Source organism: Bombus affinis, chromosome 3 (genome assembly GCF_024516045.1).
Source record: "Bombus affinis isolate iyBomAffi1 chromosome 3, iyBomAffi1.2, whole genome shotgun sequence".
NCBI classification, from domain to species: Eukaryota; Metazoa; Arthropoda; class Insecta; order Hymenoptera; family Apidae; genus Bombus; species Bombus affinis.
Window position 1 is genome coordinate 2,602,181 of NC_066346.1, and position 27,591 is coordinate 2,629,771.

Consider the following 27,591-nt stretch of genomic DNA (forward strand, 5'->3'; position numbering starts at 1 on the left):
TTTAAATATTTATAATAGGAATCAATTGAATGTGCTTTTTGGTCGATGTTCAAAGACATCTGTAGAAAAGTACATATTACCGACTTTTGATCTTCTAAAGGAGTTATGTAGGATGACTAAGATGATTTTGTAGGAAAAAGAATGTCACAGTTGATTTGCTGTGTCATAACATTTTGTTGGAAATCTTCAACTTTGAGCATTACACAACATTTTCATTTTTAAACATTCTGGAATTTTTGGAAACGTACACTGCTGTATGCTCTACGTTATTCAAATTCATTCAAATATAGTATGATGTATATGTATCATTTTTATGGGAAAATTCTGAGAAAAATGCGTTTCTTTCATTAATGAGTAAATAACGAATTAGTTGGTAGTTTGTAAAACATAGAACTTTACATGTTACGTTATCAAACTTGTTCTGGTTCTAGAGAATTTACAAGGACTAACAATTTGTAATTCGTGACTCGTAAAATTTCGTTAATGAACACTAATCCAATTGTATAATGGAGCCCCGTTAATTAAAGTACTTTTTGAATGTGTCTCGAAAAGTACTTCACTTCGGTACTTCACCGTTTTCTTACACGAACCCAGTGACGACCTTAATTAACAGCGTGATTTATTATTCGCTGTGTTTCAAAAGCATCCTACAAACTTACTTCAACATTCTGATTAATATCGCGAGTATAAGTCTTTTCTATAGTGCGATTATAAATGCGAATGATAAATTAATATTGTGCGTGAATTCGACCTCAGTTTCGTGATGTTGTAACTAGAAACAAGATACTGAAGTTTCTGCTATGATAATGTTGTACTTAAAATTGTATTTTGAGTATAATTAACGTCTTTTGAGCCCATTGTTGGAGTTTTGAAACGAGTAACGAGTTCATTTGTTATCAATTTGGTACAAAAATTACTATAAATTTGTCGGAATTCAATGAGATTTTTATGTATTTATGCGAAATCTGAAGATAAAAATTCATATAATGCATACAAGGCGCAAAATACCTGAAATAGAGTAATTCTTATAATATTTAGGAGATAAAACGAATCTCTCTTTAGATACCAAGGTTTACCGGTAATTTTTGTTTTAATTGCGTTAGCCAAACACAGATATTTACAAAACTATGGAACAGAAATTTATTTCATTCGCTAAGTTCATCATTTTTGTATCTTCGAATTTTTCGTAAATAGATAAATTCCGCAACCTGATATTTGGATTTCGATTAATTGCCACTCTAACGTCATACGAAATATTAAGTCTAAGAAGGGAAAAGTAACAAGATGAGGATTGTCAGCCAGTTTACCATATCGAGAGAAATTCAAAATCAACAACGGATACTATACGGATGAACAAGGAACGTGGTGCTAATTACGCGGTTTATCTCGATTAATTCCGGATAATTGCGTCCACTAATTAGTCCAATTACTCCGATGGTTCGGCATAGCACGAATAACACTTGTCCTTCACGACACATCCCCATTGGTCGAAATGTCGCAAACTCAACCGCAGCAACTGTTATCTTCCTAGGTTGGATCCGTGTATTTCCGGTTGCCCATTTGCAGAATTACTTTACAGGTATCACGATACTACTTCAAAACAACTATGCTTCCCGCGAACATATGTACACCTATCCGAAAATGTCAGTTTGTGACTAATTTTCATTTAATTTTCCCTTTGCTAAAATTATTTCGTTTAACAGTTTCGTTACTGTACGAAATTTGATTAAATATTATTAGATAGATAATAAAGTCTACAATTTATTTGCAAACTTATATTTGTGTATGTTTAGATAATTATTTACACGTTCTAGCCAAATTTCTAAATGAAAATAATAAATATTTCTTCGTTAAAACTATATATAACTTTAACATCAAAGCTACGAAACTTGTTAGAACGAAAGGTTAGTTAGATTTTCCATTTTCGTCTTTCGAAAGATCAATTTTGAGATAATAATATTGTTGAAATAGAATTATAGTAGTAGAGTAGTATATTATAGATCGGCAGTTTTAGTATTGAAATATTATAAACAGTTTAATAAATCCGTTTATATATATTATTTGAATATTTTCAAATCAAATAAGATTAGTGGATCGTTTGTTTGATTTCTCAATTCACAGATGTCGTAAACTTTACAACGAGAGTGACAACAAATGTCAACCGTTTACAGCAGTTTTTGCATGTTTGTTATGTTCGTCACCTCCTCAAGAATTTCTTACGCAGTAGCTCATTCAATGTCGTGACGTCCGATGCTGTGGTTCTCGTCAACGTGACTCGTAAGTTTTTACATTATAATATAATATTATCTTAATAATTTATCAATGCTGCGCTTTTAACGATATTATTTACATTATTTCTTAAATTAATCAGGATATTGAATGGAAATTCAAGAATGTATTTAAGACGCTTCGATTATTATTTCCAAATTATTTCTTTAACGTTATACAAATTACATATTATTTGAAATACTTATATCTCGCGTTGTCACACTGCGATGTAATTATTTTGCACGAAACGTTACTTAGTCCGCTTAATCGTTAAAAAGTATTTAGTGATAACGAGAAACCGAAATAAATGCTTCATTCCTTTGGTCACTTTCACTAAAGGATCAAACTTTTTCGATTAAAACTTGCTCCTGAGTAACAAATTTTCAGAAATTTAAGTTATTTTACTATGAAAAATCGTAAGACGAACTAAATTATTTTCTTTCGATGGTCAAGAAGTATTATACCTACTCGTATTTTTCATCAAATAAATCGTTTCGTAAATTATTTTGTAGTTACGACTGTTGGAATTATCGTAAATTATTTTACGTCATTTTTTGTAAAAAAATTTCTCTAAAAAATGTCCACAATTTTTGTCTCCGTAAAGGGCGACGATTCTGTGTCGTGTTATTGAAAATTCTCGTTTTATTTTTCATTCCCACATTATGCTTCGTTCATGCATCGAATATCAACGGATATGAAATCGTATTTCGTTCGAAATGGAATCGTAGTTTTGATTTTGCTTTGAAATCCATATAGAATAGATTAATCCTCGAGATAAATAATCGTATTTCGTGTCACAATATCACCTAAACAAGTTTTTTGAAGCTATGCTTCTCACGAATCCAGTTCGTTAAGCCACGATCGAAACAATGTTTCATTCACGTGTTGAATGTTGAATATGGTCAAATGATTGCAACAGTGTTTGTGAACGCGAATTATGGTTACTGCGACACTTGAAAACTACGCAAAATACGGTGAAGTGGAATTCTACGTGCCACATTTGTACTTATTTGACGTATCAATTATTACTGAAGAGTCAAATATTACAGAACGTTAATTGACCAAAATTACAAATTATTCACAAGCATATAATTTAATTAGAAACGTACAAGTACGTACAGATGGTCTATTTCAAAGTTCACCATCAGTAGAATAAATTAAATTTTCTATCGTCATTTAAAAACAAAATCATTTAAGAGAGAAATAGAAAACTTAAGTCTTTACTTTAAATCAACATTAATGAAAGCCTACGTCATTAACAAAAACATGTGTTATCAACTGATGAATATAGAATCCTCATTCTCCTATGAAATAGAAACCTCAAATAGAAACCGAAAATACATCTTCCAGACTACCGTTAAATTATTCATACATTTACTTACGTTTTAATTAGGAATTAGTCGGTGGTTCAGTTTGGAGGAATTTATACTGCCTGAAGAGGGAGATAAAGTAAGTCAGAAAAGTTGAGGAATCGAGTTATCTTATAGCCCGGTTCTTTACATTAAGCGGCACACTTGGGGCACTAATTTCTCGAGATGGCTTGCAATTTGTTTGTGTTAGCTTCGTTTGCAGAAGTTCATTTATAAACGAAATCGAGGGTTTCGGCTGCGTTGAATCATTCTTGTTAATCCAACCCGCGGATGTTTATTCAAAATTGCGTCACGAGGTTGAAAACCGAAATCGATTTCAATTTTCACGTAGAATTCGTCGAATGGAGGTACGGTCGCTCGCGTAGTCCTTTCAACGAGCAATTTATCGAAAGTTCATTGCTTCGACTCCCTATTAAATGACGGGATGATTGCGTCGTTCGTCTCGAAACGGCGGCAACGACTCGTCTACGAGTAATCTCGCGGACATTTGCGGAATTCAAGCGGGGTAACGTCGCAAAAAATACCTTGTCGAATAAAAAACGCGTGTAATCTTCAGGCATGACTGCAGCGACAGACACAAACGAGCCGGAAGTTTAATCAAACTTTGCCGTTTCTTGCTCGGACGATCGCCAGAATTTGGCAGCGAGGCAGATCAGGTTGCCTCTGTATTCGTTATTCCTATGAGTTTTCCATCCAATTGTCTGGTTGCTCGGCCGATGGATGATAATCTCGAAGTAGCTCGACCCAGTTTCGATAATTGTTCACCGGTCCGGTTCCTTCAAGTTGCCCGATTCTTCGTTTGTTTTGTCGTTCCTCCTCCTTTCTCGCCGTTGCCATTTTTCTTGTCCCTTCCTCTAGCCGTTTTTATCGGTGGTTTAATCGTCGAAATACTGGTCGCATCCTAAATGCTTTTCGTACCGACGAAAGAACAAATGATTAACCCAGCCGGTTGGACGGAAGAAATGCAAACTTCGCGAGAATTCGATGCGAGAATTCTGTCTGCGAGCTTTGTTTTTTACAGAAGGACAATTTCAGCGACTGTCGTTAAGGTACAAGAGTTCAGAGGCGTTTCATAGAGAAATTTATTGTAATTTTTTGGAAGAAAGTTATCAAGATGCAAGTAAAAATGATCTTTCTCGTATATCTTTGTTTATAGATGATTAACGTCGCGATAATTTTGATCTTTCTTTTTCTTTCTGTTTTTTTAAGAAGATCAGTTTTTCTCTTCGTTCAACAGAACATTTTCCAAAGTACATATATGTGTAGAAAATGAAAATTTGCATGCTCGGTATGTAAAGCCTTTTTCTCAAATATTTTCTTTTCTGCAATATCGATGGGCGTGGTTTCATACATTTGTATTAAAAGAATCATGAATATTATTTCAAAGGGATAAAGAATTCTTCTCTCCTACAAGTCCTCTTAGATTATGTGAATGAGTCTCCGAGAATATTGAAAAAATTCTACCTCTTTTCATGTTCTTGATAGTAGAGTTTAAGCGATAAACGGTGTCTGGGAAAAATATGGATTTACTTTTTAGTGGAAAATTATAAATAATGTCGAATACTATGATAAATCTTGAAAGTGCCACAACAATTTATTTTGTTTTTAAAGCTATCAAATCAGTTATAATTTCTAATCACTTCTTTACTCTCTTCGCTTCTTACACACCATTTATTACTTTGATTCCTCAATTTCTAATATATAATCCAATAGAATTTCAGTCAAATAAAATAATATTTTAAATCGGACAGGTCCTCTTTGATATCATAGAATATAAGAAAACAAATTCCTTTCGCGATCGCATAAAAGTGTTTTGTCAACTATTCAGTTAAGAACTAATCAGCCACTATTGGTTGGTAACGTAGGTAGTTTGAGCTGGAAGCAAACCGAGTGGAATTGAAAACAAATCAATTTATTCGAATGAAACGTGGCACGGGGGTAGATGATGGCGCGAGTAAGTGAAAAATCCGTTGTTAGGTCACGTACGAAGGAAATGAGAATCCCACTTCGCGGAGGAAGCACTCAGCCATCTCCTACGATGCTCTATTCGAATAATTATACAATCGCCACGAACGCTTTTTGCAATCGCCAGTCGAAGTTAGACTGATATTCAATTCCAGGCGAAAGCAAGTTGAAACTGTTCGAACCGAATGTTATTGTTAGAGTGATAGTCGTTCGAAGAAAATTGCGGTCACGTTCGGGTTTTTCCGAACCTCATTAGCGGTGTGAACGTTTTCACTTTGCTCCAATCTAGAATCTTTACCACTGAACGCTATCGAGATAATAGAAGAAGAAGAAAAAAAAAAAGGAAGATCGTGAAGATAATAGCAACAAATTGGGAGGAAATCGACTACGCTTAATTTTTTACGAAGAGTGAAATAAAAATAATATTTGGATAGATATTGGAAACGTTCGAAGTATTTTTATACTAATATTTATTTTCTAGTACATTTTTGTGAAACAGTAAAAGCCCATTTGTAACAGAAATATTTCATTCGTAAAATCTTTTGAAATGATCCTTCAATTTTTGCGAGTAACTTATACCGTTGTTTGTTTCAATATTTGAAATAGTAGAATCGTTATTTACGATTTTTGAAATTTTCTAAGTTCTTAGTCCGTGTCGATGCAAAGTAGAGTCAAAGTTATACGCTAGTAATAGCCCTGAATTTTCTTAAACAGATAAAAAAGGTATTTTATCAATTGAAAGTGGAAAAGGTGTTGAATAAATGACTGTCCTTCCTAACCGTTATGACAGGGATTTTTATTACAGTACATCTGCTGTTTAAGGACCTTCTTTACAAATGAAATTTTGTAATATCAAGATATCTTGTACAAGACACAGAATGTGAAATAATTTAAAACACTCGTATCGTGCGAAAGAAACAGTGAAATGAATAATATTCGCGTTGTTCTCCTTCCTATTTTAATTTCATCTCATTAAAAGCCAGCTGTCTTTTTTAAAACGTACAAAATTGTGAGGGATAATTCATGAAAAACTTACATTGTCAAGAAATGTAGTTCCTGAATGTTGAAGAGGGATCATTTTACAGTAAATTCTTCGTTCCAAGAGAAATTATTACAAACGAGATAATTACGAGATGTTTTTACAAATTACAATTATATTATTTTCTTAAACTGTTAAATTAAGGTTCGTCATTTTTAATACAATTAGTTAAAAATATAAAGAAATACACGACACCGAAATGTTAATGAAATTTTATTCTTACTCAGCGATCTATCGGTAATATTACGTGAATGGTTTTTTTTTTTTTTTAGAAATCTGTAATAATATTTCACGGCAAGAAAAGATGCTAGGTTTTATTCATGCCAAATGAATTCAGTTTGCTGAAATGGAATCATTTTATTTCCTCTTGTGATCGATACTGTTGAAATTCAACGAATATTAATTAGTCAGTTGGGATACTCCAATTGCGAACGAAGAATTCTACGCAGATTTCCATTAAAATTCGAGTAAAAACCGAGAATACATTGACTAGAATATAGACAAACGAAACGATTGTTACTTAATTAATTTCGTATTGACTACAGACAAATCTGTTTCTTGCTAGTCCGATTTTTTGTAACAATATTAATATTTGTTAAACTTCCCTGCGCATCTGTCTTGCCATTAACTTTTTTTAAATTGTTATAATTCCGTAATGCTTGTTACAGGGATAATTATATTTCTACGGATTGTTGTATATTTAAAAAAGAAGAATCAACAGTGATTTTAATTCTCTTCGATTTGTTTGTAAAATTTCACCGTTTTATTTCAATTCTCAGCTTTTGTAATTTTTACGAAAAAAATAAATTCAACTCGTTTCTTGTTGAAGAATTAAACAATGGAATCAATTACTCGAAAACAAATGGATTTTTTTGTACATAGAATTTCGTACACTTTTTGCAACCGTAATTGCTAAAAAATATAATTCTGAAATGGCGAAACGTTTGCCGGTTTCGTAATTTTTACAGAATATATTAAAAAGTAGTAATTGATTTTCTTTTCGCTCGCTTTAAAAATTCATTGTATTACGAGGGATAATTATAGAAATATGAAGAAGCTAAAATGCGAGAAAATTACTATCCCCGAGTCATTCGAGACAAGCTTTAATATGATACAGCCTCGTTTCATTTCATAAATTTATGTTATGAGTTATATTTATTAATAAAGATATGAAAGGTTACGTTTATTCCTTTTGCTCATACTATATTTCTGACTAATATTTATCAACTGTATTATTAACTTTTCAACTCTTTGTTATTTATGTTGTTTGTAACGTCCAGATTTTTTAATATACATATATTAAATGTATCTTTTTTAATTAAATGTTATAGGTATTACCATTCCGTGACTATGAAAGAATTCAATAAGCCTGTTCTGAAATATCAAACTAATATAATTACGTAATATAATATCATCCAAAAGTAATTTTCAATGTCCAATTTATTGCGAAAGTGGACATATAAAATGCAATGGAAAATTACAGGTAGCGGTGTATAATTTATGACGAAACTGATTAACTAATTGCTGTAACTGTAATCGATATTATTAATTATTCACTGAAATTACTTTCATCTCACCTGCTAACCGTACTTAATCAAATTTTAATCTTCATTTCATGGTTTGCACTTATTTCGAAATTTCGACCACGTTTCCAGCGATTGCCATCAATATTTTTTATTGTCGGCTAACCTTGCTTTAATATTACGTTCCCTTCTTTATTATGCAATACAATATGATAGAGAATTTTCGTGGCGTGCGAGCTTTGTGTTGTTTTACAAGATTTTCACAGAAAGATAATATCGATTTACTGCCAATGGCATAATGTTTTTTACGTACATTCACGTACCAGACATTCACGTACCAGACCACAATAAAAAATGGAAAATAGGAAAACATAAGGAACGGGATCGTGCGTTTTATTCGATCTCTTCCTATTTGATCTTGTACGAGCAAAATTGTTCCCGTTGTACGAATCCTTTTTTAATACTCAAAAGCAACGAAAGTAAATCCGAATAGCAGGAATTTAATTCCATTGTGCCAACCTTTTATCGGATCTTTGTAACGAATGTTAGACATGTATATTAAAAAGCTATAACAAAGAATTGTTGCATATTTTTCATAAAAATTAAGACCAGACACGCTGAGAATATAAGGGAAAAAACTTTTATAGGACAAGTATATCGCGAATTATAATATCTAAAATTATTATCTATCGGGTTCAGTCTACTTCCGTGCAACGATAGTTCTAGCTTTCACTAATTTGTTCCATAGTTTCGACGACGCTGGTAAAACATCGCGAATACTTCAAATTCCTCTCGGATTCCCTTGGAACCTCATCATCAAAGTCAACACCAAAGCAAAAAACAAAATGTTCGATACGATACTAAAGCATCGCTTCGTTCAGATTAGTTAAGTTACGTAGTTGGATTGAAACTGACAGAGAGTGTCTAATGGAAAATAAAAAAGAACGAAAGGATGTTGTAACTTTTTGAAGACCGCATTAAATACAAATTTCTCAATTATGAAAATATTAATTATAAAAACTACAAGTTGTTAGACCACCTTCGATGCTTTACACAAAACTGAATTAAACTATAAGATAAGCTAAACTAAACTGTCGCTACATTATCCATAAAATCGCAACGCTCTATCAACGTTTATCGCAAGCATAAGAATTGAATAGAATGTAGCGATCAGAAGAACGAACCACAAAATAGTTCGTAATGCATTGCGTCGCGTTTAGCAAGTTTGTATCGCTTTCATGCGCGACACGATTTGGGCACCACGACACGCGAAATGTCGAAAATAACCAACTGCTCGCGGAATAACGTGTAACGGCGAATGATAGGAAGTAAAGCGTGCGTATGAAGCGGCCGTTCGATAACCGAAAACCGGAAAAAGCTGTAGCGACGTATCGACGGGCGCGTTAAAACGCGACTCGGATATTTTGCAGCGAGCCGACCGACAATGAAAACTCAATTAATATATTGCGACCGATCTGAACGACGCTCGAAGTCGACCAGGTCGAATCAACGGCAACGACCGGTGGTGAAACGTTTTTTGCTCTTTCGTTTCGTTTCATTCATTCGTTCGATCCAACTTGTCGCGCGACCAAAATGACAGCTCACCTCTAAGGAACGAACTGCATATTCTACTCCCTAGAGAACCATTTCCATATACGCAGCATGCGCAGCTTCGAACTTTCGATTCCTACGTTACTTCTATATTCTTTTTTATTTCCTCTTTACGATATCCGTATCCGCGGTTCTCTTCGCTAGTTGTTAAATTTTTTAATCGTTATCGAAGTATCTGGGATAATTGTATCGGTCTCGAAGAAAATGAGGTTTCGTCTCTTTCCCGAGCAATTCCATTTCAACCACCAGTATTCGTATTTTCCTGGTTTCTAATTCCGCAGTGTTCGTTTATTGCTATATTTGTTTGCTCTCCCTGGGTTTTTGCTTTAAATGCTGTTCGAGGAATTGAAGTTGATACTGTTAAAACGCAACAGAGACAGTATATGATGAATTCTTTCCAGGAAGGAAAATGAACTTAATTCCAAATACCAGCGACTCGCTTTGCGATAAAGAGTGAAATATTGAAACTGAAATGTGTCAAAATGGTGGTAGATGTTGTGCTTCGATACGTGACGGCCATAAGGTTGAAATCTCGTTACGATCTTCGACCGTGACTTTTCAGGTCCGAACCATAAAACATCCCCGTATCTGTCATAACGTCACTCTTTCACCGGCAGTATCTCTGCATCAACAAACAAATTTTTGACTGTTTCTACTATTTTCGGAAGTCAGCCAATGTCATCACTCTCGCAATGCGCCGATTTCATATGAATTTTCATCACTTTCAACCAGATTATATTATACGCAGGGCATTGCCTATGCATATATCAATGATAGATTTAACGCAAATTCGTACATGATTCACCGATAGCTTTCGATTTTTCTTCCGATAAAGAAACTGAAAAAACGTTGGTGTCGCTTCTCGGGTTACGACTACATCGAATGCAGGCTAATTTGTGTTGCTATAATTTAGAAATCATTTCTAAAGGAATTGTAAACGAGGAAACTACAATAGCTCCATTTAAAAAATTCAACGCAGCTATTGAATCCAATTAAATATTCTAAAATTATCAGTAATCGAAACTATAACAACAAGAACGTATCTTACTGATCTTATTTGTAACTAATGGAAAAAAGTGAATCAGGAGAAGTAATAATCGTGTTCATAAATACAAATGACATTAGTCAACGATTGAACTTGCTTAAGCGAAACAGAACGGTTCAGTAAATTCCCAGCAAGCACATGGTACAGAAGGGAAAGCAATTAAACGGGAAATAATTTAATGTTTACGTGTAAGCCGTATCTTTTTGGATATTCAGATTACTAACAGCATTCAAAAATTATATCTTAGAACCGTATCGCGCGCGAATCACGAAGTTTATCGATCACCCGTTCGCCGTGTACGTGCTTGGATTTTTATTAGAGGTATCTCGTTCCCAGAGTAAAACCTGTTATGAATCTGCCGAGAACAGTGGCACTTTTGCCTGCCTGGAAAAATACGAAAGTATAACAGGTATCGGTGTGATTTCGTTCGATTCATTGCGTTATTTAATATTCTTCTGCCTTCCTCTGTTTTACCTATACCGAGCGGTAGTTTTATCGTGTTTCTCCTTCTTCTCGAAGCGAGTGTTATTCAATTTCCACCATCGAAAAGAAATTATTTCATTTCGTAGCTGACTCGTGAACGGTGTTTGTAATTCATAAGAATTTCAATCGTATTCCTTATAATGTGTGTATAATTAAAGAACAATACCGCATTAACGCAACATTCCGCTTGTGATTGTTTCTTCTGTCACTTTACGTTATTGAATTCTGTTTTTAAGTAATTATGAAAAATAAATTCTTGATACCTTTCCCGTTAGTCTTCTTTAATTTATACACTACAATTTAATATTTATTATAGTAGAATAATCATGTTTCAAATCTTTAAAACATCTATTATTTTGTAAAAAATGTTCATTCCTTACAAAAAAAAAAAAAAAAATATGTAAGAGCTATGGTACTTTGTTCACATCTTTCAACAACGTTGCGTCCATGAAGAGATATATATTAATCAATTAAAAATAATAATCATATATTATTGAAACAAATTTTTTAATTATTTTATTCACTGTTTTTAATAGATAGATATTACTTCACGTAACAAAGAATCAAAAACTTGGGATTAACAACTTTTCCGATATAACTTAATTCGATTATAATGCCAAAAAAAGAAATCAACTTGCATTCCAACTACGCAAACTTTTACATCCCAAGCATAAAACTCTCAAAATTTTATCTTTAGAATCGTTTCTCTCAAAGTTTAATCACAGATCACAGTTACCAATGTTAGCCCATTTTAATTCAACGATCTGACAAAATTTTATGCAATTTAATAAAATTCTTTCAGAGATATGGTTGAAATGACGACGAATTAGAGGAAATAGAACGTATGTTAAACCGTGTAACTGCTGACATTAGTTGAACGAAACACGAAGCAAGATTTCCAACCATGATGTCGTTTTACGTGATTGCAACGGCGGGTTTGCCTTTTAAACTCACAAATCGTATTTCCCGGTTCCGTGATCATTCTCGCTTTTTCTATGGATCAGCCGCAAATTCGAACAAAAAAGGTTCCTGTTTTATCTGCAGTTGCAGAAGCCGCGGCTGTACGGCAAATCTGATTAACTCGTCGTGGCACGTCGTTCCGCGTGGCACGATTTTTAGTGGGACATGCAAACACACGGTCCTGTCCGGGTTCAAAGATGTCCAACCTAGCTAGAGGCTCTCTCTCGCCTCTATTGTTATCTCGGACTTTTGTGGACCGTAGAACGGATTGTTTTCGGCTTCGCCGTCGACAGTTTTCATTTTGCTATTCAGAAAACTGTTGACGGTTTTTGTTACGCCTTCGTTGTTGCCCCCAAGTGTTTGTCCACGAATCGCCGTGACTTACAACCGTAGATGGAAAACACTTTCTCGGAAAGGCTTTTGAATTGCGAGCACCATCGACTTTCCCTGCACCTGCTGATACGTTTTGAAGACTTTCGAAACGTTCAAAACATTCAGAAACATTGGGATAGTTAATGTGGCAAATGTTTATTTTCTGCGGTTTTATCTTTCATCGGTGGAGCAGGACATTGCAGTCGTAGATTTAATTAAAAGTTTGTTCATTGGTGGATATTCTTATTCTGTTCACAAAAGTATTCCATTATAGGAGTAGATTTCACGAAATATTCACGATTAAAGTTTCAAGACTGTACTATAATTTTGAGTTAAGGTATTCAGCAAACGATATAGTGGCGTGAAGGTAACATGTTGGAGTTCTATTCACTCGTAAGAAAGTTGTTTTTTAAACAGTAATTTTCTTGCAAGAATCATGAATACTATTTTGTTATACATATAAGGTGATAGAGGGTCTGATATTTAGAAGGCTTGTGGTACCTTGGCCTTACCCAGAGGAGTAAGAAGTGTTTATTGTAAAGTCAACTTTTATTATTTAAGAAGCTGAAGCTTTCCAACCGAGTAGTGTTCTCAGTAAACGAACGATACAATAATTTTGTTTCGCTTGATATAATTGTTTGTTACCTAAAAATACGAGAAAATTTGGTAAATTTAGAATTTTTAAAATTAGAATGTTTTGTAGAGAAAGAGGTTATTTCCTGGTACACAAAAGATAGAAATGCTACAAAGGGATTAAAATGTTTCGCACGATGCTTCACCATGAAGTACCATGTTTTACAGGAATTTTTTAAATAAACGAGGATAAATTTAGTGTTCGTTGGTTTCCTTCTTTTACACGAACATCATTATCGTCTTAAACAAGAAGGATAGCGTACGTAACGTTAGGGAGGGTCATTAATTTCAATTTGCAAGGATAATCCTGAAAGATGCGAGGAAATTGTGCTCGAGTTTCCCGAGAATAACTGCATTCTGTGAATTCATAGGATGCAACTGATAACATGGTTATACAAAATGCACGTAAAAACATAATTAACCGTATCCTAAGATGAAACATATACTTACTCTTAATTTATATTTAAAGCGATTTAATATGAAATCAACAGCTATAGAACAGCGATGGAATTATTTTTCCCTTAATTTTTGTAACTTCAAGAGATTTGTTGAAATAGTTTGGCATAACTAATAAATAGTTAATTACAGTAATAGCAGTCATTCGTTAGTACGAGGTAGTATTTCTGTGCAATTTACATATAGATATGACTTCATTAACACGTATCAGCAATCAATTGGTAATCATTCACGAATAATGATTAAAACTATCGATTGCCAGAGAACGGTCCATTTATCAACTTATTATCTACGCTTGATAACTGTGATATTGAACGATTTAATGGACTTTCGTCGATAGCAGTAATACAAGTTACGATTTTAATTCATGAAACTTGTCTTTATGAAATCATTGCTGCCATTAATTAACTTGAACGTCCATCGATCCAACAAATATTGATATACAACATTCGTGCATATACAAAGAACGTATGAAAGCAATGTTCTAAATGACTAGAACTAAATTCCTGAGGTATACGTTTCTAAATAAATAATTGAAACATTTTTCTTCCTGAACGAAAAACATATATAAAATAAATATATCACAATTATATAATTCATTTTTAATTATAATTAATTCTAGTTAATAAAATATTTATCTACCGGAGGAAGGCATTATTTCCTTCGAAATACTTATATGCCTTAACTTTTTCAGCGAGTGTATGTAAATGTGTTTGCACAACTTTACAATTTTTCTTATATATAAGGGAAAAAGAAGAAAAAACAGCGTTCGATGGGTGGAAAAAAATTTACAAACCGTGTCAGTGATTCCCAATTGGTTAAGCTACTTAAATAAAAAAAAAGTTCCCCTGCGAGCGTATCTACATATCGGAACTCGAGCGTTTTAATTCGGTCTCGGTCTAATTTTTTTGTTCCTTCCCCATACTTTTTCCCTTCTGTTTCGTGATTCTGAATATTTCGTATCGTGGCTATCGTATCGAGGCCGCGTTATTCATTTCAGCCGTTCCGTTTTTACATTTATTCCCGGCGATTCAATCGCGGCCGAATTTTCCCGGATTCTCGACACGCGAGGCAACTGTACTTTCCGCGAAACCGTATCACCGCGGCGAAACACGACGGAAATTCTCGCTGGTCGAGTTACGCTCCTTTCTGAATTTACGTTACTCGAGCTGGCGTGTCTCGAATGGCTTAGAGTGTTGCGGAGTCGCGGCTTTTGAAACCGCAACGCTACGAACTTTCCCGCGATCTTTGGTGACACAACATTCCCACGATTTAATGCAGACAGTGCGACTGACTTAGAGAGTAAACCACTTATCCAACGTACACGCTCGAGATAGTTCGACGATACGGTTTGGAATTAACTCTGCCACGTCTTTTGCGTTATTTTCGATTCAATCGTGTCTTTTTATCCCTAACAGATTTTACAGATCTGAGAAAAATGTACAGGGATGGTTTTGAACGCTAGAATTATGACAATGGTCAAAGTAAACAATATATATGCGTAATAGTCGTTTGTTTTTTTTTCCTTCGTATTATGAACATTTTTTCGGATGTTTTTCGCTTTGATTTTCTTGCTACAAGTTTCACGCTTCAGTCGTCAGTATCTCTAGTGATTTGTCTAAATGTTTTAGTTGGACTGTGCTAAAATTTCCTTTAGAATGTCCAAATACCTTTTGCTAAGTGAAATGAGCGCGAGATCGGGACATATTAATCTGTAGTGAGATTAAAGTTGTGTTGAAGCGGTAAAATAGAAAACGGTATTTTTAAAATAGGCGAAATAGGTTTGATTGATTATTCCCCGAAAAATCTAAAGTTCCACTTTTTAATTATTTACCTAAGCGGATATTATCCTCTAATAGGCAATATTACATATTGGATAGGTACAATTAAAAGAAAATTGTGCAGCAATAGCTGCTCTTTATTAATATCGCCGTCAGTTTTCCGAAAATAAGAAATATATCTATTGGCGAAACGGTAAAAGAAGAAACGATTGAATGGAGGTGACATTAATAGAATAAGTTACTAGCTAGCCACGTTTCAATGCCTTCTGATAATATATTATCGAGATCCATTTCGATCCAATTCCTATCGCACGAATGAAAATATATCAATGGGGTCAAAAGCGCTTTAAAGGCCAGTCACTTGGAATGAGTTGTCCATAGGATCGCACGAAAGTCCCTTTCACGCTATAAATCTCCTAAAAACGATTCTCTTGAGCTGATGTTTGAAAAGATTGCACCGGGAGCTTTTACGAAGTTTTATTTTCCTGATAATTCCAAGCTCGAGTGGTGGATACTTTATCGATGGTCAAGGAAAGGATAATTTTGCCGGTTCCTCGTTGTTCGTTATAATGCTGTATAAACTACACGTTTCTTTCAATGCAAGAATCAGAGCTGCGATTATTGGAATCCCTTCAGTTTACTCGTATTCGAAGAGAAAGAGCGAAATAACGTTACTTCGTCTAAATGCAGGTAAATTCCGTGGATGTCCAAAATACTAGTTTCAATTTTTGTAACACATGCAAATGTTTATACATATGAAATACAGATTGAGAAAAATTTATATAGATTACAACTAGGTACGATCTACTATTAATTTCGTTAGAAATAAAGTAGTATGGTAAGAAAAATAAATTATTTGGCACATACAATACCATATTTAGGAGCAAAAAATCATACACGACCTGGTACAAATTTTTTGAAATTATTCGACGTAAAATTACTTGAAAGTCGGAGCTTGAACCGAGTTATCGTAACTATTTGACAAGTTGTCCGTGTCAAAGTACTTCCTGAGTGACAAGGAATGCATTATTAATCGATCGGCAATTACTTGTACAAACTGGATAGACCAGAGCTGAACCGCAAGCGCCACGTCCATTAACGTCGCAAAATTCTGTCACCGATGCGGCTCGTTCGGCTTTTATTTTTCACTTTTCCCGTTTACATCGCTAAGCACGAGTCGACAGCGTTGAAAGAAGGAGACATTAATTACATTAGAACGAAACGCGCCCGCTTGCCTAGACACTTGGCCTAGTAATGTGGCTGTACGCGAGCGACAATCAAATAAACCAATCAGTTGATAAAATCCCTTAAAGCATATAAGGGAAAGCCGACCATCTCATCTTCTCTTTACAGATAGCATTTTCATCCGGCGGTTTTCCACATCAGAAAATAGGAATATTAATAATCATGATGAAACCTAACCACTTAGCAAACAATACTGGGCTCTGCCATGCCTATGTCCAAACTGGCAGTGCAACACAGGCTAAGTTGACTGACCGACCTCCATATTCCTCCCCCCTTTTAGGAGAAGGGGCCCGCTATATAGTGACACCCACGTGTCCACACGTTCAAGATAATTACTACATCGTGTGTATGGCGCGCCGCCCACACCTCCAGCTCAAGTAAAGCAATAAAATAGAACAATAAGTATAGAAGCAATAGTATCCCCTCCTGATCTGTGATCGCGGTAAGATACGGAGTAGAGGAGGCCGCTCCACTAGGAAACATCGCACAAGGGGGTAGAACCAAGCTTTGGATACAATAATCCCGATATTCGTGAAGAGGGAGATGTACATATCTTGCTTACATATCGTCCTACCGTATATATTAATGTCTTTCCTCTCTCTTCTCTTCTTCCATTGTGTTTAAGGTATAGGTCTGCTAAGTAAGCCTTACTGAAGGGTCCTACTAGCAGATCTCGGACGGAACACTTCTCTCTCCGTTTCCTTTATTTAGAAATTCTACTGGCTCATTGGCCGACGTTCCAACTTAAGCACGCAGAGCAAAATTACGCTCTATAAGACCGTAATAAAATCTGTTTGGACCTACGGAATCCAACTATGGGGAACAACAAGTAATTCCAACATTGAAATACTTCAATGCTTCCAATCGAAAACACTAAGATCCCTAATAGATGCACCCTAGTATGTTACCAACGAAGCAATACATCGCGACTTCAAGATATCCATAGTCAAAGAAGAAATAACAAAATGTAGTAGTAGATATATCATAAGAGTTAACAACCATCGAAACCCCCCAATTACTAAATTACTTAACACGTCAGACCAGATCCGCAGGCTAAAAAAACACTAGATTCAGCTAGAAATAAACTTATTGTAAATAATTAGTCATGTCACTGCGCCACGTCAGAGAAACTTATTCAAAATTCTCAATGCCAAAAATTGATTGTAAAGTACTTATAAATAAAAAAAAAATTTTTTTTATTTATGCTTTCGCAAGTTGCTTGTTCGTTTATTTAGTATTCAGTAGCTATGAAAACCACATATGGGCTCCTCCGGTCGCCGGGATTCGACGCGAGTCCTAAAACGTTCGTAATCTAAGGCGCTAACCATCGCGCCGCCGTCGACCGGGACTAGTTAGTGTTGAGTGGTGGTATTTTGCGTCGAGTGCCGCCACAGTAAGAATCCTCTAGCGAGTAAACGAGCCACCGAGCATGGGCCAGGGACGCGAATTCTCTTAACTCTGTATTGTAGCTGCTGTTACAAAGGCTCGTGAAAAATTGCCCGTAAAAAAAGAAATCCGTTCTCTTGGTTAACTGTGAACTCTTTTACGCTTTTAATACCGGTACAGTACTAACAAAGATACTAGTAAACATTCTTGTAGAAAAAAGTCGTGGGCTTGATTAATTACTAGAATGGGTTACGATAGTATTTCACGCTTAAGATTCGGCTATTCTATAAAAATTTGTACGACTAATTTTAATCTTTTTTAAAGGTCTCTTAAAATCGTGATTCGCGATCGAGGAAACTCTAAAGACTTCACAGGTAAACGAGACAATCAATCAATAATATGATCATTGATCCGTCAGTTAATTCTCTCATTCCCGAATTATATAACAGTCACAAATATTTATTTGTGATCTGCTTACCTGTTATATAATAAATAAACGATTCATTCACGTATAGAATCCTGGCAGAAATCCTTTTCATCCACTAAATATTCGAACAAATTCTATATTCCAAATATTTTCTCCAATCTTCCATATTTTGAGGCTTTCGATGCAATTTTCCATCTTTAAATTTTCCACTCTCGAATACGCAAATATACGCATCTAACGATTAATTTTTTTATATCATACTTGATTACCGTGGGAACGAGAGGGTTAATAAATTAATTGTGATTATTAGCAGTAACACTAAAACGATTACATAGTACAAGCTAAACCAGAGTTTATTCGGCCGACTCTAATACGTACGCAAATAAACCGCATACGTACGCAAAGTCGCGTGATAAATCTTTCCTGCAACACAAAAGTCGCGATACAATTCGCAATTCAGGAACTCTCTCCGCCTCGCGATTTTTATGGCGTATAACAACAAGAATAAAATATTCCTCTTTGTGTCGCCGAATCTTTTATACGTTCCATTCTGCTACTTATTTCGCGCGAATTCCCGGAAAGGCACACCGGCCATTACTGAATTGCATCAGAGGGAAATTGGCCTAGAAGCCAGCCCCATAGTCGGTTGGATTCTCCGTTAGGTAGGTTAGGTAACGCACGGCGGTTGAAAATGCGAATTCTCTTTACTTCTCTATTGTCCACCGTACTGGCAAAGGGGATGAGAGGAAGAGAGAAAGAGCGAGAGAGAGAGAGAGAGAGAGGAAGAGAGAGAGAACTGGGCTAGGGAGGAAGGGGATATTTGCTCTTCTGGGAAAGTAAACTCCAGAACTTTTCATACACGCGCGACTCGTAGCGCTAACCCAATTTTACCGGTACGACGCCAACGAAGCTTCGGCGGCTACGTTTTCACCGAGAGACGGGTTATTTGCCTTACCTACACGCCACTACACGGTACCGTCTTTTATACAAAGTATTGGCAAAGGTTGGAAATGTCCCTGTAGGAAGAGCGCGCCCACGACAGTTAAAATAATATCGGTTCATGGTGTGGAAGCTTCGAAAATATTATTTGTTAGACGCGCTTTACATGTTTTGAGAAATTTCTCTTAGGGAGATAAACCGAAAGAATGTGGGGGTCGAAGTGTTTGTTTTGGGAGGGAGCGTTTATACATGGAATGTATCATGCTACACGGTGGATAATCGATACTGTTACTGTCTTTTAAGGGTTTTATTTTTTAACTTTGAAATCTGCGACTACTTTTAGCGATAATAATTTACGAGATAGTGTTACTGAATTAATTCATCAGATTTATTGGAATTGTGTGTTTCTCTCGGTTTTGCCTCATCTTAATATGTTGACTACCACGATTAGTCGGTAATGACTGGCGATGTGGTACATATTCGTAAAATTTTCAATATTTTTAATACTGTGATAATGACGCGAGGTACTACTACAAATAGATATCAAGAAAAGTTTCAGTAAATTAATTTTCTGACACGTATATTCGGCCGTATCGTATAAAATTTGCATAGCAGATAACATGTTAACCCAAACGCAGCTAATCTCTTTTTTTTATATTATTCAAAATAACGTTATCATCTCTTTATTTAGATTCCAAGTTGAATACGTTAATTTCATTTCCCTACGTTACTATCGTTCACTTTAAATAAATTATCGTTCTTTCAAAAGAACAGAATCATAAAATAAACTTTATAGTCATCGTTCTGGTAAAAGTATAGATAAACACGAGTATATACAATTTTTAGCTCTTACTTCGCGTTTATTTATACATAGTAATTGAAAAAACGAATAAATTACGAAAAACGCAGATCGTACACTTCGTACCGAATGTAAAGTTCAAAAACAAAGTAAAAGGTAAAGAAGACCGTGGAATTCTTGTACCAAGTCTTTATTTAGACGAGCATGTTATATAGATATGAAATCTGGAATTCCCTATTCTAAACACGTGCACGCTGCAGCAGGTGACATCGTCGTCGGATGACGGTATCTAGTTTTATAGCACGAACAAAGTTGTCTAGACGAAAAGACCGAGTGTGGAAGTAGTAGAGTGAAAGGTACACAGGGCTCGTAACGAAGTTTTCAAAGACAACATGGAGTTTGATATCTAACGAGTTCATTCTACTCGGCTGCGATGGCAAAAACTGCAAGTGGAGATCTCTATCTGCCACTCTTTCCGGCCAGGTCACCCATCTATCTTCGTTTCACCCTCCTTTCGCACCCTTTTTCGTCTCTTTCCCTAGCAACCAATGTTGAGAAACGCGAAATTCGTTCCCCTACTCTTCGCGCGTTATTCACCCAAGGCTTCCGGATTTTAATTTTATAAGAAATTATTGGCATATAAGCGACGTACTTTGATCGTTCGAGTATCTCTTATTACGCATTTTACGTTTCATATAATCGCTTTCTTTATGCTTAAAGCGTGTTTCTACAATCAAATAAATATAAGATTCGCGGTACGAATAATTTCTATCTTTTGATGGAAAGTTGCATTTCTTTCAATTAAAATTATACATCTTTATATTGCTATTTTAACGTAAAATTGTACTTTCGAAATAGCGTTTCTACGATATAATTTTATATACTATTTTAGATTATAACAATGAATATCTAAACGTGCAAAATTATAACACTATTGATCCTTAATTGGCTAGGACGCTGTTAGCCGGGAAAATGTTTGCTTGATGTTATTTTGCATTTTATATTTTTCACGAATTTCTATCGCGTAAAATGTGAAATACAAATTAAAATTAAATAACTTAAGACCACTGTTATGGTCAACAGTTCCATGATGTGAAGACTATTTTTTATTAACATAAATCATTTCTTGATATGTAAATAAAGAATTATCTTGTAGCATATTCGTGATCATGTTATATTGCTTTTAAAGTAAAATATAGTATCTTTACTTCGAAATCTGGCAAAATTTTATTCAAATAAAAATAACCCTGCTGTAAAATGCACTAAGATCGTTATAGCTGTCTATACATCGTTACACCATGCAAAACGAAATACTGAAAACTTTCCAACATCCATATCATTTCCAATCGTTAACGCCCTTACCTCTGACTCTGGTGACTGAACGATTAGCGACGTTCTCGGTGGTTTCTCGGGAGGTACCTTTTTCAAAGTTCCGGTGAACGAAGCCACGGAAGCAGTGCTGGACGGTGCTGAAGCTCCCTCGTGACCGTCGATTGGACACTGAAGTCGATGGAACTGTGAGAACGAAGTACGCGACGTATCGGCGCGATCGAATTGTGGCAGACACGGCAGTGGCATCTGCGACATGTTCGGTATCTGAATAGAATTCGGGTCGCTGGTGTCGTGTTGAAGCCTAGGTGATAATTTCTCGCAGACAGACGATTGGCAGGATTGATGATTAGAGTTCTGTGTATAGGAAGCGGTCAATAACGTTTGATGATGACTGTGCGGCGTACTCTGGCTTTGCGACGTGCAAATCTTATCGGTCGGTTGTTCTTGGTGGTTGGGCAGAGAGTTCGATTGGATCTGGTGGATATCGTTTCCGCTCGAATGCGGCTGAAAATCGGTCGATCTTTGTAATTTATCGCACAGCTGGTTCTGTGCTTGCAAACTTTGCAGACGGGCTTGTAAATCACTTTGTTGGTGTTGAAATTGCGCCACTTTGTCGAGGATTTGATTTTGATTCTGAAGACACTGAAGCTTCGCTTGTAGATCGCTCTGTTGACGCTCAAATTGGCTGAGTTTCTCGGATATTAAATCAAGATTCTGCTGATTTTGCAGTTGTTGCTGCTGGGACGTCAAAGCGTCGGATTTTTCGTTCTGTGTGTCTAGTTGACTTTGAAGATTATCGCTCTGGCTCTTGCTATGAGTTAGTAAGCTGGTCGAGATATTGTGGCTTTTACGATGGCTATGGATTATATGATCCACTTGATCGATCGGTTTACCTAAACTTGTTTCACCGAAGTCTGTTACCACAGTTAGGACAGTCTTAGTATCTAACTTTGCTTCGCTAAGGGCTGGATACTGATGGCATATATTAGGACTGGCTCTTTGAGAGGGAGCCGTACTAGCAGGTGGTCCAAGGTTCGCTACGGATCCACTAATGGGCTGCTCGTCGAACTCCTTTCTCGAGAGTTCCATGTGCTTCGTTAGGTCAGCACTAACGTGTCGCAAATGTCGACGTTGTTCCATTATAGTCCTCTGACTGATGTTGGGTATAGGTTGAAAGGCCGATTGAGTCATTCTAGCTTCCTTGCGATCATCTGGTTGATGTATCTGTCTCGGATCTCTCCTTTCCTCGGATTGATTACGAGAACGTGGACTGGTGGAGAGCATTTGATTCTGCATCATGTTCCTTTCGTGTTCCTGTCGTTGTCGTTGTTCAGCCCATATCGTTAGCTCTTGTCTGGTCTTCTCGAAATTTTGATTTACAAACGACGGACTTTTCTGTCCTGCGCGATCCGCGGATCCTTCGCGAATCGGCATGAAAGGCATAGGAGACCTTCTAACGTCTTCCATTCTCTTGCCTTCTATGGTCATCGGTGACCTCCTATGCTCGTCGAAGTAATCGGATCGTCTGTTTTCTTGCGGTATCGCTACTCTTTGATTAGGGCTCACGTTACCCCATTCGGGCTTTCTATCAGCTCCTATACTCTTCCTATTTTCTTGTCTCGTATCAAAAGCCATCGGCGATACTCTTAAGCTCGTATCCAATCGCCTTTGATCAGGCGGATACACTTGATTGGTTTCGACTCGTTTCGGATCCACCATAGTTCCGGTCTTCCTCGCTGGCATCAATATTTCCTGATTCGTGTCACCAGGGAACGTGAACGTAATCGTATCGTTACGACGTTGGAAACTCGATGTAACGTCCACGGAAATAGATTTCCTGTGTTCAGGTCTGGTCAAATATAGACCACAATCGGTTACCACGGTTTCGCACATTTTTTCTCGACCAGGTGGATCTCCATTCGTATCGACGAACAAACCATCCTGTCTCGTCCTAGGGTTTTGATTAATGGCTGTCAGGTATCTTCTATCCTGAGTATCGGTTACGATCTGTGCACCTTGCACGATTATCGCCCCGTCGCTTCGGTGAATCTGTTCTTGCGGGGGATTTTGATTAGGATCGTATTTAGGTTTCTGCATACCTGGAACATCAACACTCGCAGACTTTCTGTGCCCTGTATCGTGAGTAATCTTCGAATTACCTCGTGGTGGAACCATAGGTTTGGGTCCACGACTGGGTCTCTCTGTAGTCGCCATTGCGAGACCATGAGTCACATTTTGGGCGATCGGTTGAATGATAGGCTGTGTTTGATATTGTCCCAGTTCCTGAGAGAATCTTTGCGGATTCGGCGATTGTTGTCCGAATTGTTGAGCGGGATACATTCCAGTATGAGGATTATACGGTACCGCGTTCATCACTGTTTGAGGATACTGACTATAGGAATACTGGGGTTGCCCGCCGAATTGAGCGTAACTAGCCGGTTGAGGTACGACAACGCCTGAAAAGTACGGTGGTTGAGGACTGGCGGATTGAGGAGGCATTTGCGATCCGTGTTGAATAGTTACGTATTGACCTTGTCCAGTGAACATCGGATTCGCTGCACCTCCTTGATACAACGTAGGATCTCTATATGTTACATCTCTCGTCATGTAACCAGTTCTTTCAGCGTATTGAGTTTGTTGAGGATACATCTGTTGAGGTCTCACTTCGAACTGACTTCGGATCTGCGTGTACTGAGTTTGATCGTAATCAGGCATGAATTGAGGCTGCGCTTGAACCGGTAGGGTTTGTGTGCTAGTTTGAGAGACATGTTGCGTCCTCTCGAGAGCAGACTTTTCCTGGCTGTACTGTTGGGGTGGAAGTTGTCCACTAGGGGGATGTCTATCCTCGGGAACACCGACCACAGGTTGCTTCCTTCCAGTCAGATATTGACCTGTCTGCTGAGTTTGCTGTTGCTGTTGTTGTTGTTGTTCTTGAGTTTGGCCGGTTGACTGGTTCTGTTGAACCCTATCTTGAGAGAATCTGTCATATTCTATGGTACGATTTTCAAAGCCGTTGGACAAATCTTGTTTCGCATTGTCGGCAAGCGGCTCAGCTCGGCCGTTTTGACACGCTGTCTGTTGATTCTCCATCGTTTGTCCAACCTGGTTTTGTTCCTGGCTATCGTTCACCCCTCCTGAACCAGACTGCGACATGTTGGCGGCCCCCACCGACGGTCGTCCGCCGATGTAGCCGAGAATTCGCCCCAATCCGCACACCGTGACGACTTATCGTGTAACTCTCTGTTGGAAATCTAGATTTTCGCTTGAACGCAATCGTCACGGATCGCGTTTTTACGCCTCGTATATTCCGTTAGGTCGACTCGAGGCATGTAAACGTCGATATTGATGTTGTTCGCTCTACGCCCGATCGCTGTTCCGTGATCCTTATTGAGTTTCCTCCTTTTACGTTGTCTTCTCGGTGATATAAACCGTGAAGGGAATGCAACAAAATTTTTTGCAATTTTTTTCTATAATTTCTTTTCTTAACGTACCAATTTTTGTTTTTAAACGTGAAGTGAATTCGTTGCAGTTTTTCAATTCGAATATTTGACCCTTCGCTCGTTGAGTAATTTGCTAGCGAATTTTTTTTCTTCGTTCTTTCGATTATCCGAAAATTAACGGACAAATTCGTCAGACTGTTCTTACGTTTTATTTATCCAAATCGTTTGCATCCGTTTTCCCGCCGGAGCTTCGTTAATAAATCGCAGACGCACCGAATAATATTACGTGAAAATTTGGAACGTTTGTCCAGACAGAAAGTCTCTGAGTACCACCCTCGCATTTCTCATTTTTCCACGAGTAAATGAGAATGCGCAATTGCAAATGTAATCTCTTTTATTGCGTCCCTTTGACGCGATCCCCGTTTCGTTTCGCAAATCTTTATCAATTATGCGTTATTATTCCTTTTTTTTCTTTTTTACTTCATGGTTTCCTTATCATCGGACGACAGAACGGATATTACGAAGGAGAACTGTTTGCCTTTTTACCTTTCCTTGTCCGTAAATAGCAGTTACGCTGAAACGTGTCAGCGCGTAACAGCTCGCTCGTATCTCTCAGTTATTTTCGTTCTGGGTGAAAATGTTACTCCAAAAAATGTCATTCAGAAAGCTTTTTGGCTGTCATCGTTTGACTTCCACTCGAATTTTTCATAAAATATTGCGCTTGCCACGTATAATTCGTCGTTTAGATATACGATTTAAACAGCAATTCGAAAGGACACGATTAATCAGTGTAAATTCCTCGAAATATTAAAAAATTCAATACTTTTCCTTTGATTCTTTCGTTTTATTATCAGTTTCTCGGAAGCTTTTGATTTCTGCTGGGCAGTTTTCGTTATAATTTCCAATAACTCTCAGTCCTGTAGCTGTTAACTTTAACAATGACGATTTGACGATTAACTGCTTCAAGTTGAAAGACAACATTTGATTTTATTGTTTCAGTTTCGTATTATATAATTTTCTTCTTTTATATTTAACAATAGAATTAGTACTCTTTCTATAGCGTTGACGTAATATGTCGTACTCGGAAAATCTGTAGAATCGATCTGCAAAAGAAAGGCACGAAATGGTACTTTCCATGTATCTTTTGTAACTTTTCCTCGTAATATTCGGCGCAAAGTAATAAAATTGCATTCACGGTTGGTTATTTTACAGAAATTCTAAAGTAGAAAATTACGAGCCTCTGTAATCAGGACAAAGTGGAGAATGTGAAGAATTTGCTTTCAATTATCACGTAAATTGTTATTATTAATTCAAATGAATACAAGGAATTCTTCTTTATCTTCGCGTCGTTGTTAACTGAAGAGTTAAAATGGTAAAATATGTAAGTGCCAAAAAAGGTAAGAAATGATTTTTGTACTGTCAGAGTAATTTATTTTCATTCTTGGAGCTATCATGTATCGATCCTCTAGACTGTTGGTCGAAAAAGCTGAAGAATCAATACCCGGATAAACAAATTTAACCAATTTTTTTCTTTCTAACTCCGTAAAAATGTCACACGCTGATAGTGTACAGTTCGAGCGATACATGTCATAGATGACAAAACTAACAAAAATGCTTTTGATTTGTTTGAAATTTTTACCTCTAGAAATTACATCGTTTATCATTTCAACTGTTCAATCAGCCAACCTATATGTGACCATACTTTATGCACAAAGAAACATAATATTAGTCAGCGACTGTCAATGTACCAATTTGGAGAGTAATCTTTCCTACTCAAACTCAGTCAGTTTTCACGCAAATGAAACGTCCAGCAGCGGTTTCTCGGCGCGTTTCTACGCCACAAAACCATGACTGACGTTAGAATGGTGGAACGAAAAAAGTTGAGCGAGAAGTTGGCGTAAACTGGTGGCCATTAGTTCGGAAATTTCACGAACGACTTGCAGATGGAAGCAGCTCGGTGAAAGCGCTTATTTACCATGGCTAAGAGCGACAGGTCTTCGGGAAAGGCTCGTGCAATCCGCGTTTCAACTTATCGCCGACAATGACAAGCCCCCGAACAAAGAGTCGGTTGCTTCGGAGACGATCTGTTTCACTCTGAGGAACGCGAATTGTTTTCGTGATTTCCCAAGCGCCTCGTGATCACTTTAGTTTCACGGAGTGGGTTGCGCCCATCTCTCATTGCCAGAAAGTTACTCCGTGGCAAACGAAGACGTTGAAAATTTCTCACTGTCGTGAAAAACGCCGTGAATTATCGGCTCACGTATCAACGTTTACTTTCGTAATTTCTTTTCTGACACAGCGATACAGATTCACTTTGACTGTTTCCCGATAAATGGAGAATGAACATACGAAAGCTAGCTCGACAGACAGAACGTATTATGTGACAATTAAAGAAAACTCTTCGAAGTCTCGTACTGTCGGCGAGTTTTTGTTACTTTCACGGGACCATTCGCGACATTTTATTAGCGGTATATCTTGCCAAGTTGGCCATAACGTGGAGGCTGTGGTGGAAAGTTG

The 27,591-nt window shown here is 36.8% G+C and overlaps 1 protein-coding gene across 2 annotated transcripts in view; it reads right to left on the reverse strand.

Annotated features, from left to right (window-relative positions):
- Positions 1-27,591, reverse strand: part of LOC126914992 (uncharacterized) — a 649,115-nt gene that overhangs the window by 533,633 nt on the left and 87,891 nt on the right. For both annotated transcript variants that reach the window (XM_050719323.1, XM_050719322.1), the window contains exon 2: positions 21,665-26,177. In XM_050719323.1, the coding sequence (XP_050575280.1) occupies positions 21,665-24,787 (3,123 nt within the window). In that variant the 5' untranslated portion in view covers positions 24,788-26,177. The remainder of the gene's footprint in view (positions 1-21,664; positions 26,178-27,591) is intronic.